Source organism: Phytophthora sojae, assembly GCF_000149755.1.
Source record: "Phytophthora sojae unplaced genomic scaffold PHYSOscaffold_4, whole genome shotgun sequence".
Classification (NCBI taxonomy): domain Eukaryota; phylum Oomycota; class Peronosporomycetes; order Peronosporales; family Peronosporaceae; genus Phytophthora; species Phytophthora sojae.
The window spans coordinates 2,665,025-2,677,641 of NW_009258118.1; the positions used below are offsets into that span (position 1 = coordinate 2,665,025).

The window sequence follows — 12,617 nt, forward strand, 5'->3', positions numbered from 1 at the left end:
CTCGTGTTGAAGTTAGTTGGGTACCGCTGGGTTGCTGCTGCTGATCTCGAAGAGCAGCACGCTCTGATCGTGGTGGACCACGGCCAGCTTGACCGGAATTTGGACGCACGCCAGCAGCGCACTGCAACCCGAGTCCGCACCGGTCGAAGCTTCGTCGCAGCCGCGCGCGTTGCTGCTCGCGATGGCCTGGCGAAGGCTGCGCGGACCTGGCGCCGGGTCTCCGAAGCGGCACACCACCGCGCGGAAGACCAGCACCAGCTTCTTCCTCTGCTTCTGCTTCTTGGTCTTCGTAGCCGTAACAGCCGAAGTCTCAGCACCAGTGGCTTGCTCTCCATTCGTATCCTGGTCAATGGACGGAGGGGACTCTACATCGACTGCCACCGTCTTCCAGACATCGAACGCGACGTCGCATGGCTCGCCCGCCACGAAATGTCGAGGCACACTGCGACCGTCCTCGCTGCTTGAAGCTGCTTCAGCAGCAGCAATTGGCTCGAGACACCGACGCGGGTGCAGCTTCTGGTCCTTGAGGAATGCGTAGACCTGCATGGAGGCGAGCGACACGCGCGGGTCCCTCGCCAGCAGAGCGGTAAACTCGGCCACGCTCAGCTCCCTGGCGTCTTCATCCCCCGGTGACAGCAGGTAGATGATGGCTAGCGCCCCTCGCTGCAGCAGGTAGTTGGCCTCCTCCGGGTAGAGCGACAGCCCCGTGAAGGCGCCTGTCGACGTCGGAGGAGGGGGCGCCGCCTTGGCCGCGACTGCTGGCGGCTGTGGGGCCTCTCGCCGCTGCCGCTTTTTCGTGCTCGCGCCCATGTTGAACAGCAAACGCCCGCGCTGGTGCGTGATGTGCGTGAGCCCCGAGACGGGGTCGAACTCGCCCACCGAGACATCTTTGCCCCCGGGGCGGACCATTTCGTGCTCGATATGAATGGAGTTGATTGCAATAGTTTAATCAAGGTAGAGTGTATCATCGTAAGATTGTGCCATTTGGTAGAACAGCTTCAACATGTTTGTTTTTGACAAACGATCTAAACTAAATACTGCTCGAGTCCTTGGACTTGGGCGCAGGCGGCTCCACTGCTACGATCCGCTGTCGCAGCTCCTTGGAGTTCACCGGCAGCCACTCGTCGTTGTCTGCTGACTCGCCCTGTGAAAAAAACCCGGTAGAATATGGTTGAGATCGCTGTTCTACATTTGTAGGATTGGAGCCAGCTGAAGCTGCTTACCTTGTAATGAACGCGAATGTACTTGCCCTCCACGGCCGCAACCTTCGCCTGCACAGCAACATCACAAACAGTTCATTGCGTCAGTAACCCTCGCATATTTCCACCCACTAGCAATCGTCCTTGGTGACGAACGAACCTCGGTGTCCACGAACCGGATCGTCGAGCCTTTGACTGTAAGATACTTGCGAACTGCACCTCGGTCCTTCGTTGCGCTTTTGGGCGTGCCGACGCCCGATTGATTAGTGGCCTTCGCTTTTTTCGGTGGTGACAGCATGACGGCGGAGACTGGTACCTTCGCCGACTTCTTCTTGGAACAAACTGCTGCTTCCTTCTTCCGCTTGCCTAGACAGCTGCGCACTCCGCTCTTTGATGCTGTTCCGCTCCTTTTTCCAAGTCCACCGCTTGATAAACTGCGAGGTTTGACACCGGCGGCTTCAGCGATGCATCGGTGGCAAAGCAACGACTGAGGGAGATCTTCGGCTGCTTTGCCGGCGAGGTCGGGGTGAATGCAGCGAACGTGGGCCCAAATCTTGCACTTTGAGCACTCAAACCATTGCTCCTGCAGAACACACCGGCGTTTGCTCGTTATTACAAGGCGCTCTACACTCTGCCACACATGTAAATGTACCTCCACTTCGGCATCGGGGTTCTGACTGCTACAGTACTTGTGGCACTTGCAGCTGAAGACCCAGGGATCTTCGCCCAAGAGCTCAGGGCTGCACTGAGGTTCTTCAAATAGCTTCGTCATGAACGAGTCCATGTCAATCCGCACGCTATCAGGAAGGCACTTGCAGACCTATCGTTGACATCAACCACCAAACATTTTAACGAATGTGTAAAATGACTTTGCTACAGTAGGTCCAGGTAAACTCTTGCTTACCTTGGCTTTCAGTCCATACGGGATCCATAGCAGCGAGGCAAAATTGACTGCCTCTGCAATATTGAAGCCTTGACCACACACACACAGTAGGTAAGGTGTTGCCATCAGTATGTAACCCTTCATATCCACCAAACGTTACCGAGGTTGAATCCCTGGTGATATGTCGCCGGAAAGGTAATCACGAACTCTCCTGGCTTTTGATACGCCCGATAGAACGGTACACCAAACTCTCGAAGGCGAGCGGGTGAAATGAGGGATGTCTTGTGCCGCAGGAACTGATCAAATTTGTAAAGTTCAAGATACGCTATTGGAACCGTAATTCTTTCGGCAAACAAGCGAGGTCCCTTTACCTGGCTGCATGTGTGGTGTTTTTCTGGGAACATCGACTGCGCTGCTCTTTCAAGCTGAGGGGCTGCATGGGCGCATCAAGGTAGCGCTTGTTAGTGAACAATACCATTTCGATGCCACACGATTCTTTCGGTTATGCAGGGACTCACCAGCATCTGGGGGCACGCCATACCAAAACTTGGGTTTTCCTGTGTGCACGTAGTTGATGCTGTAGAGATCCATGTCTTCCTACTCACACGTCAACGACAGGCAGCGATATCATGAGACAACGAAACCGCACGTTCTCTCGATTGTAGTGCACTTACCGTGTGGAACGCGAACATCGCCCGCCACATGCCGAAATACAGCATAGACTGCGTCACCCCTGGCAAGTCGATTTTGCGCAGAATAGTGTTGAGGTCATTTAGGTTCCACGACAGTGCATCAGCATCACCAAACAGCGAAGCCTAAGTCCAACCGAACAGTGCAGAGCTTAGTATGATTGAAATCATTTCAACCAAGCAAGAAGCATTTCAGTACGCACCACAATATCCGCTCCATATACCGGAGGGTCCATGGTTCCTCTCAGCCCCTTCCAGAACCGGCGCTCCACTTCCATCGGATCATCCGTATCTGCATCCACACACACATTATTTAATAGTATCCTCGATGGCACTAAACACAGCCTCACTGTTTCGTACCCTCGGGTTCCTTGTCCGTGGTCGCTTCTGCCATGCTCTGGAACTCTGCGGGGCTCATCGTCTTCCGCTCCACGAGGTCTACATTGAAAATACCCTTCCTGCCGGCCACGTGCTGACTCACGGGGGCTGATACCTGGCACTGTAGCTGCGAGATGTCGTACGAGCGACTGAACCATCCGCGCGGAGGAATTATCTGCAGGAAATGACACACAGCACGACAAAAATCCGTTATCAGATGATAAATGCACCGGAAAGTAATTGGCGATGACTGATCACCATTCCACCAACTTTTTAGCAATTGAATTCGTTGGATTTTACCTTGCAAATACCGATTTTGGCGCACTGAGGCTCGACGACTGTGCGGATGTACGTGGCGAACGACTCGAACTCGGCGCGCGTAGGATGGAACTCCGGGCACCAGGAGCCGTCGGGCGATGGATAGGAGGCCATGGAAGCGCCGTGAGGGTCGCTAGGGCGCATGGCGAATCGAGGGAGCTCCATGGAGCGGGACGAAGGTGTGGACGAAGCGTCGCTGTTATCGTCTTGCGTGTCGTCTTGCACTTCCAGAGGAACGAATGGTATTTAACAGCATAACTGATAGGTAGCCATTGTATATGTTACAAAATTCAGTATGTTCTATTTTAGACCTCTTAGCTCTTCTAAATAATTTAAATTTCTAAGCTGAAACATTCAGGACGGATCATTCTAATTTAGAATGGTCCAATCTTGAAAATTAGAATGTCTAAATCATCTGTTGTCAACGGCCCATATTTTTGATCACCCATGGCCCCCTTAGATTTTGAGCCCTGTTCGGACCGATTTCACTCCTCGAGTTCTCAATATATTGAAGCGATCCATAGCCTCCCCTTCAAAGAAGCACACGACAGGTGATGTTTGCGGTTAAATTGCGATTCGCTCGGTAGAGTCGGAAGTTTTTAGTGGTTCCAGAATGGGGGGGGGGGGGGTAAGTTGCCTGTTTTAAGTGACAACTTGTGCTTGGAAAAGTATCTTGCTCTATCCGCCGTACAATGTTTTTTTTTTCTTGCAATGCTGTACTGCGGACGACGCCGCAATATCAATTCTCAATTGCAGACCCCCCCCCCCCCTAAACGCTCTAGCTCCGTCCTTGGATGGTAACTTCGAAATTTCGTGTTCAAGTATGGCATGCAAGTGTGGCATGGCAGCGATCTCCAATGCGAAAGAGCGAAGCATGAGTTCAAGCTGAAGCTTTTCAACCCTCACCACTAAAGGCCGCGCTTGAATTCTGCTACGTATTATCCCCACAGAATATGCATTGTCAGGGTAGTCTTTACTAAGCCTTTTCGCTAAGGGTCCATGCCGCTTGGTGAATGAAATTTGGATCTGTACCATTCTGATTTGTAACGTAGCAAAATCACCGAAATGGCTACACGATGTTATGCCAAACTTCAACTTCAGCATTTCAATCGTCTTTGGAGACCACTGCTGTATCTACAGCTCCTCGTCGACGCCGAGTGCGACTGACATCTTGGTTATAGTTGTGCTCAGCGAAATCCCCGGCCAGCGCTAATAAATTGATCTGGCTGCCGAGGCGCGCGAGCGGGACGTGGCGCTCCTGGTAGACCCCTTCTGTCCGCAAAATGACCGAGAACTGCTCGAGAATGTTGTTCTCCACCACTGTGACTGAAGACGGAGCGGGATGCAGGCGACGAGACGTCCGACGAATTGTGCCTGAGTTCTGCCGCAGCATATTGCGCACGCTGCGCCGACGCGAGTGAATCGGCACCGACTCGTCCAGCGGACAGGAGATCTGAAGGCGGATGGATCGTAGCAGCTTCTGCTTCTCATCGACCACGACCTGCACGTGCGTTGTCGAGTCCTTGGTCGGGAAGCCAGGCTCCTCCCACCGGTAGCTCTGCATCTCCGGTCGACCACTCGCCTCGTACTCGAACGCACCGAACCGAACATTCCTCTTCTTGAGCATCCGACGTAATTGCGTGAGGTTGATGCGCTTGTCTGTGTGAGCTCGAATCACTAGCGTCGCGCCATTCTCAAATACGCGGTGGTCAAGCCACGCCTGCAGCGCAATCCAAACAATGGCGAACCAAACGAGGTTGATCACCAGAAAGGCGAGCGGCGCATCAATGATCGGCTTCTTGATCCAGTCTATAAACCACGTCGGATTCGGTACGTTGAACGTACCGCCGCTTAGTCGATCGATCACTTCAAAAGAGAGATTACCGGCGAAGATCATGCGGATGATTTCCAGATTGCGTTCAAGTTCATCGCGAACACGAAGCGACTCTGTCAGCCGCCGGATGTTGATGTCGAATCCTTGAGAGACGTACGTCAGCTGGAGTCTCGAAATGCCCTCAAACTTGGTGATCAGCGTATCAAGTTGAGTTCGAAGGCGCTCAATGAGCTTGATGGAATCTTTGCATCGCACGATCACGCTGTTCTTGCGCTCCAGTAGTTGCAAGCACTTGTAAATCTTCGAGCCGGCGATATCGACGGGTACAGGAGGCAACTCGAGAGCCTCCACGGACTCCAGAAGGTACTGCAGGCACTCAATAAGCAGGATCATGTGCCGTGCAGCATCACTCAGAGACTTCTTCACAGTTTTCAGCGTGTGCTCACCAAGCTTGCGGTAGTTGCGAATGGACTTGCGAAGGCTTGTCAGCATGTCGTTCAGCACGAAGGTGCGCACAAAAAAATTCCGGATGAAGATTTCGCGGCTGTTAAGTCCCATGAACGTGGTCAGCAACGATTCGTAGCGCTCTGCTCCTGGACCACTGAGAAGACATCCGTCACGTCCGAGGAATAGCACGTCATCCCGCGTAATGTCGTAGCAGGCGTAGATTTCGCCCAGGACCTGCTTCAGCTCATTCTCGCGCTCACCCTTGTCTAAGTACTTGCAGGCTGGCAACTTGGGTTCGATCCCCGCAGCCGTAATGAGATTATACTTGTTCCGCTGATCCGCTTTGCCCATGAAGAGCATGTCCAGCACACTGAGCTGGTAGCGCGAAAGCAAGTCCTTGATGATACCCGAACTGTCTTGGTGAACGTCAACTAGAAGTCGTGCCAGCAAGTCCAGCGGGATCGAACGCTCTGTGTGGTTCATAATGGCATCAATCTTGACGCCGTACAGCACCGCCCCACTCACGTGCAAGTGCATTCCGAAGTTCTCGACTTGGATAACGCCGTCACTCTCCGGAAAGTTGATCTCAGCCTCAAAGTTGATAAAGCGAATGGCGTCGAAGTCCAGAATCTTGACCTGCGTGAGCCCCGGGGTCACTTCGAAGTGCGTCTCCGTGGGCTGGAGATCGAGTTTAGAGCTGAAGAGGCCTCCTTGGCACCGCTCCATGGCTCCAAGACGCTCATTGAGAGCCGATATCTGGTTGGCACCAAACGGCAGCCACTCGCCAACAAGCGCGTGGACCTGTGAGAGTACGATGCTCTGCTTTGCCTCTTTAGTCATCATGTTGTAGCCGCGCGCAGACTCAGTCGCTCGCAGCTTGTTACTTGTAGGATCAACGAGGTAACTGGTGCTGGAGCGAAGGCACGACGGAATGTAAGGCGACGATACGTATGACACGTCCTCACACTCAGTGACGGTGCTCACTCGAGTGTAAGACTGGTCCCTCGTCACGAGATGGAAATCCGAGCCGTCGTAGCGTACGTAGAGCAATTGTGGCGGCTTTGGGATGTCTTCGGCTCCTGCATCGGTCCGGGATGTTCGAACAGGAGCGTAAAGGAACTCGTTGGTCTCCCGCTTTAGCTGCTCCGGCATCTGCTCCACGATCGATAATCCACGAAACGAGGCTTGGTACGCAGTAACCGGCTGGTAGTCGACCGACGAAAGTTTGATTCCATTCACGAGCTTGGCTTCCCAGAGATCATCGATCACGGACTTGGCCTCTTGAGAGATCCGCAGCCACCGGCGGTCGGTGTGTTTCTTGTACGTGAGCCACATGAGACTAGGCGAGTAGTCGAAAGGCAGGATTCCAGCATTGATGCCCTCATAGAGCAGCACAAGCAGAGCCACTTGGCGGATCCACGTCTCCTTCGATTGAACATTGCGAGCCTGTTGCGCGTACCTGCTGATGGCGTACAGCACGCGGCAGTGCTCAGTCGGCCAACTCTCCGGTGGGCCGTACCAGACGGCATCTCCCCCGCCACTGTTCATCGTCATGCCCCGAAGTCGAGTACACTGAGCGCACAAACAGTCGCCACCCTGCTCTCAAGAGACGTCTACAGCCAAAAACTACAAACGGTCGGTGTGTACACCAGTGTATTTTCATGCAAAATTCCTCACCTCGATCCATATCCTGCTGGCGCCCGACGATCTGTCCAAGCCAGCATACTAACTTTCCTCGCTACCCGGCTGCTCTCTTCACCTCCACGAAATCCACGTTTCTTCTCTTCCCCTTCTATAGCTAACGACCGATCATGCGACGATCTGCACCTCAAATGTGCTGGGTGGACAAGCTTGCACCGAAGACCCAGACAAACAGACTTGCACTTGGTGTTTGCTCATCTCTTGAGATGCCTTGGCAACGCATTTGAGTGCAGTACGTGCCTTCAAGAATGACACGCCTACTCGCCCTTTATGCACGTTACGATCCTATCAACAACCATCACGTTAGATAACAATGCCATCAATTCGACACCATCACTTCAAAGCAACGCAATCTCACCAGTCGAAGCCTTCGAAAAGACCGGATCCTTGTGTTGCGGTGGTCTCCTTAATAGACCACTGCCGGTTGCGGATATCTGAGAGCCCCATTGCCTCCGAAATCTACGGCGACAGATCGAACACCATCAGCAAATGCCATCAATTACGTCCCAGAAAATAGCACATAACGCACCTGAGCAGCGTTCAGTGCCCCCTTCTGGTCCTGCTTATTGGCGAACACGAGCAGGATCGAGTCCTTCAACTCTTCCTCCTGTCAATTGCACCACCAGAGACTTGAGTCAAGAGCAATCCAGAGTCCTCTCAAAACTCAACCTCCACCCACCTCGAGCATGGCGTGCAGCTCCTGCTTTGCAATATTGAGACGGTCGACGTCGGCCGAGTCCACGACGTAGATGATGGCGTCCGTGTTGGGGTAGTAGCATCGCCAGTAGGGCCGGATGCTCGTCTGGCCGCCCAGGTCCCAGACCTGGAACTTGATGTTCTTGTACTGCAGCGTCTCCATGTTGAAGCCGATCGTGGGCACCGTCTGCTCAATCTCGTCGGCCTGCAGGCGGTCTGCACACGCCCCGTTAATTATTAGCAATGGTAGAGCAATTCCTCGGGTTGTAGCGCTCCCCTCCTCTCGTACGTACAGAGAATTGTGGTCTTGCCGGCGTTGTCGAGCCCCAGGATGAGGATGCGCACCTCTTTGCTGCCGAACAGCGCCGCGAATACCTTGGACATGGCGATCCCCATGGCTGCCTCGGCTCGATTGACGTACGCGCGCGCCCTCCTCCTCTTCGCTGTCCTTCTCGGTAGTGTGGCCGATTGTGGGAGAGTTTTAGAACTTAACTGGGTAAGTACATGTAGCCAAGGCCGCATCAATCAGTAAATTACAATGAAGCCATGAGAGCCCGATTGGCTTCTCTGATTGGCTGTTTTCTATCTTAATTTAGTCATCTAATAGTGTTAAAGCAGTATATTCGGGCAGTCTAAAGAATTAGTACCAGTACTCGAACTTTACTGTGCTAAGTACGCTTTTTGTGTAGCATGGGCGCGACTGACGTGGCAGGGAGGTCAAGTCGAAGTTGAAAAAACAGGCGACTGCAACGTAACGTTCAGAAGATATTTACCCATGTGTTTGCACTGCCTAAGGCATTAGTTGCTGTCTCCTGCGAGGCGCTGCTTCTTGTGCGGAGGCTCCTCATTGAATAACACTGCTCGCAATGCGTAAAAGTCGCTGGCGGCAGATGAGGCGTCGGATCGTTGCAGCAGCTTCTTCAAGGCCGAGGTGATAGTTTGGTCCTTGAGCACAGCGAGCTCTCCAGTCTTGGGGGTGCGACGGCTTTGCAGCTCTTGCAGGCGGTCCAACTTTCGTACCAGCTCGGACAGCGTCTTGTCCTTGGAGAGGTCGCTGTCGCCCGCGCTTTCCAGAGAGCTGCGGACGTGGCCTGTGACCACGTCCGGGAACTTGTTCATCCAGCACGCTAATACTGCAAACGGGAAGTCGTCGTACGTGTCGGGGAGCTTGAACACGCTCCGTAGCACGGTCATGTCGGGGCTGAAGTGGATTAGACACTTGAGCAGCCCTGTCATCGTCTCTGGGCTCTCCTTCGGGTTGACACAGGCGAGCACCTTGCGTGCCGCTGCCATCATATCCTTCTCGGCTACAGCAGATCGCCCTGACTGAAGCTCCGCCACCACCAGATCCCACATACCGTATTGCTCCCACGATGTCCACTGCAGCGACGAAAGCACGATGTTTGCTAGACGGTTCTTGAAAATGGCAAACTCACGCATAACGACACGAGTGCACAGGGCGTTGAGCATAGCGGGAGTGACCAGTCCAAGAAGCAGCTGGACAAGCGCTTCGCTGCGACCCAGGAGCTTGGACAGGAACGGGTGCTCCATGTTTGCAAACAAGTAAGGGCATACAAAAAGTGTCGTAGCACTCACGGCATCCATTTCGTCCTTCGACACACTTGCAGGCACCGTCTTCCCCAATAGAGCGCATGCTTGAACTCGAGCATCATCGATCTGCTGGCTCAGGTTCAAGTCCTTCATTATGTTTTGCGCCAAATTGCCACCAATTGACTCGACGAATGCAGAATATGGCTTCAGAGCAGCATCGGGGCTCTTCGTACCACTTCTCGAACAGCAAAAGGCAAGGAGGCGGTAGGAAATCGTGACATCTCGTGCGTACATCGCCTTCAAAAATGGAACGAAGAGTTCCGGGGATTCGCTGAGAACTTGGTCCAGCATTGAATCAAACACGCCAGCAGACGTAGCCTTGGGGGAGTCACTCAGAGCAATTCGAGACGACACGATTATCCTTTCCAGCGAGGAATGCAGGAACGAGCCCAGTGGAGCGGCGATTTCGACGGCATTATCCTGCCGAATCCAAGAAATTAAAATGTCGTTCAAGCACTCCAAAAAACTTTCAGTTGGGCGTGAACATGGGTCAGGCATCGTTTGTTGGAAGTGCTTGATGTCGTCACCTCCCAGAGCAATCAAGGTTTCCGGGATGTCAACCAGCGGCTGCTTCGAGATGGCGGGTGTTGGTGTAGCAGCAGGCGTGTCGTTTGGCGCAGGCATCTCTGCTGTACCATGTACCGGTTGCTGATTGTCAGGCAAAAATGATAACGCGCCGAGAGAGTTCGTGTCGGACGGCGCCCCGACACCACTCATGCTGGAGTCGGAATGTGTAGGACTTTGCGAGCGTAGCGGCGACGTGACCGGGCTTCCTGCTCCAATTGGGCTGCTGCGCACCGGCGACTGTCGAACCGGCGACCGAACAGGAGACTGATGGACGGGCGATTGCCTGATTGGAGACTGTCTGGCAGGCGATGAGCTTGGACCCGGAGACCTGGCAGGGCTGCCGCCAGAACTTGAAAGAGGACTTGGGTGGGACGCTTGCGCTTGAGCCTTGTTGGCGTTCTCTGCAGAGGGGAAATGCTCCGGAAAGATTCGGTGAAGCTCTGATTGCAATTCTGGGGCACTCGACTGCAGCATGGGGAACGTCTGAAGTGGAAGGATTGACGGCACAACACCGAGCTTCAAAATCATCGCGAACGCTGTCGACACGCCCTTCTGCATCAGCTTCCGGTTAATAGCTGATGCTGCAAACTTTTCAACAGCAAAGACAAGGAATTGAATCATGGCGAGCGTCACCATCGGATGACTCTTCAGTGATTTCACCTGGCAAACCATAACACCACGCAACTTCAGTCAATATCGCCATCCATCATCCGGAATATGCACACCTTCCATTACGCACCATCAACAAAATCGCCGGTTCCACTGCCATAATGTTGTCCGATGGCTTGAAGTACAAATAGTCGAAGAACATGGCAAGCTGTACTCGGGCCAACACGCTTGGCGTCTTACTGCCGTGGCTGTTCAAATAAAATGCCCGGACATATGTCAGCTAACATGATACCGAGAGGACATAAAGGGAAAGACTGACGTACCAGAGAAGGTAGAGCCACCCAAGAATGTGGTAGCGTGGTGTCACCTTGGAGCTCAGAACTTGATTTGAAGGATGATACACGGCACAGATGTAGCGCACAAGGTCGGGGACTAGAGCATCCGATCCAGGACTGCTCAAAAATTGAGACGAAAACCACTTTTGGTAGCGCGTCACGGATCCAGCTTGAACGCGTTCCTATACAGAAAAACGGGTAGTCCAGCAAATTAGCGATCATAAAATCTACTTGCCATCCGCAATGATGATTGATTGCACGTACCATCATAAAGAGAAGATACTCCTCCATTTTGGGGTTCAAACGATAGGCGAGATATCTTGGAGGGGTCGGAATAGCCATCAATTGTGCAACAGAGTACACCGTAACGTCCTTGTCCGGTTCTGCAGTATCACGAACGTTCCGCAATTGCTTCCAGAGTGCGTTCATTCCGGGGATCTGCATTCCAGCATGACCAAACTCACTCATTAATACGATGCAAAGGGGAAAAATACACAAAATACAGGGGGGTACTTACATCCTTGGCATCACTGAGCACGCGCACAATTTCCCGTCCAAGCTGAGCCACATCCGCCTGCCGACGGTTCCACAGCGTAGTGCACAGCTCCACCTCCTGCTTCAACAAGTTTGCATGTTGCGAGGCTGTATGATCCAACGAGATTCTCGCGAACGTATGGAACACGAAAGGGATCAAACTCGAGCACGACAGCAGCCAAGCCTCGTGCTCGATCAATATCCGGATGATCGACGACGCCAGCCAGACCGTCGTCCGACTCGGATCTCCTCCGGTCAGGTACCTCATCAAGCAGACAATCACCTTGTCCACCCCCGGCGCATTGAGATGCACCAGCTCCCTCACAAGCCACAGTAACTGACTGCGGCACCCGACCAGCAGCTTGACGAACTTGAGATCGATGAGCTTCTGCAGCCAGCCCATGCAGTTCTTGTAGCTGTCCGTGGCGGCCACAGCCGTCAGATACCGGAGGTACTGCTTGGCCAGCGTGGGCTCCGTCACCACGGCGTAGAGCAGCGCGATGTCCGGCTGGAACGGCAGCGGCGCGACGCCCTCGGCCGGCTGCTGCTTGAGCACGGCGAGCGCGGCGGCCTCGTCCTTGCCCTGGATGGTCTTCTGCATGTGGTAGAAGTGCGCGTACCACTTGCGGTCCAGCTCGTCGGGGGCGTCCAGCGGCAGGTGGTTCAGCAGCTTGGAGTGCGGTGTCGGCGCCGCATTGTTGCTGCTACTGCTACTGCTGCTGGTATTGCTGGGCGGGGGCGTGGAGGACGGCGACGCCGCGTGCGACTTGGACGAACTGGGTGGCGTGCTGGTCGCCGAGGGAGCGGGAGGAGGCC

General features: G+C 53.8%; 4 protein-coding genes across 4 annotated transcripts; all 4 read right to left on the reverse strand.

Annotated features, from left to right (window-relative positions):
- Positions 1–12: 12 nt before the first annotated feature.
- On the reverse strand, positions 13–3,689 carry PHYSODRAFT_560024 (hypothetical protein; the record flags this gene model as incomplete). Its single annotated transcript, XM_009528126.1, has 11 exons — positions 3,450–3,689; positions 3,132–3,324; positions 2,975–3,063; positions 2,814–2,897; positions 2,601–2,679; positions 2,104–2,171; positions 1,852–2,019; positions 1,360–1,782; positions 1,122–1,271; positions 370–915; positions 13–309 (listed from the first exon to the last, which is right to left on the reverse strand). Exons 1-11 carry the CDS (start codon positions 3,630–3,632, stop codon positions 13–15), a joined length of 2,280 nt encoding a protein of 759 aa, XP_009526421.1. The 5' UTR covers positions 3,633–3,689.
- Positions 3,690–4,572: 883 nt separating this feature from the next.
- Positions 4,573–7,296, reverse strand: PHYSODRAFT_502331 (hypothetical protein; the record flags this gene model as incomplete). The annotated part of the gene is made up of 2 exons (XM_009528127.1): positions 4,573–6,807; positions 6,853–7,296. The coding sequence occupies 2 exons, from the start codon at positions 7,294–7,296 to the stop codon at positions 4,573–4,575; spliced, it is 2,679 nt and encodes an 892-aa protein (XP_009526422.1).
- A 410-nt stretch (positions 7,297–7,706) lies between these two features.
- On the reverse strand, positions 7,707–8,541 carry PHYSODRAFT_314739 (hypothetical protein; the record flags this gene model as incomplete). The annotated part of the gene is made up of 5 exons (XM_009528128.1): positions 7,707–7,734; positions 7,808–7,908; positions 7,979–8,056; positions 8,129–8,361; positions 8,439–8,541. 5 exons carry the CDS (start codon positions 8,539–8,541, stop codon positions 7,707–7,709), a joined length of 543 nt encoding a protein of 180 aa, XP_009526423.1.
- A 357-nt stretch (positions 8,542–8,898) lies between these two features.
- On the reverse strand, positions 8,899–12,402 carry PHYSODRAFT_544993 (hypothetical protein; the record flags this gene model as incomplete). Its single annotated transcript, XM_009528129.1, has 6 exons — positions 8,899–9,900; positions 10,036–10,983; positions 11,063–11,180; positions 11,256–11,449; positions 11,532–11,705; positions 11,785–12,402. The coding sequence occupies 6 exons, from the start codon at positions 12,400–12,402 to the stop codon at positions 8,944–8,946; spliced, it is 3,009 nt and encodes a 1,002-aa protein (XP_009526424.1). The 3' UTR covers positions 8,899–8,943.
- Between the last annotated feature and the right edge of the window lie 215 nt (positions 12,403–12,617).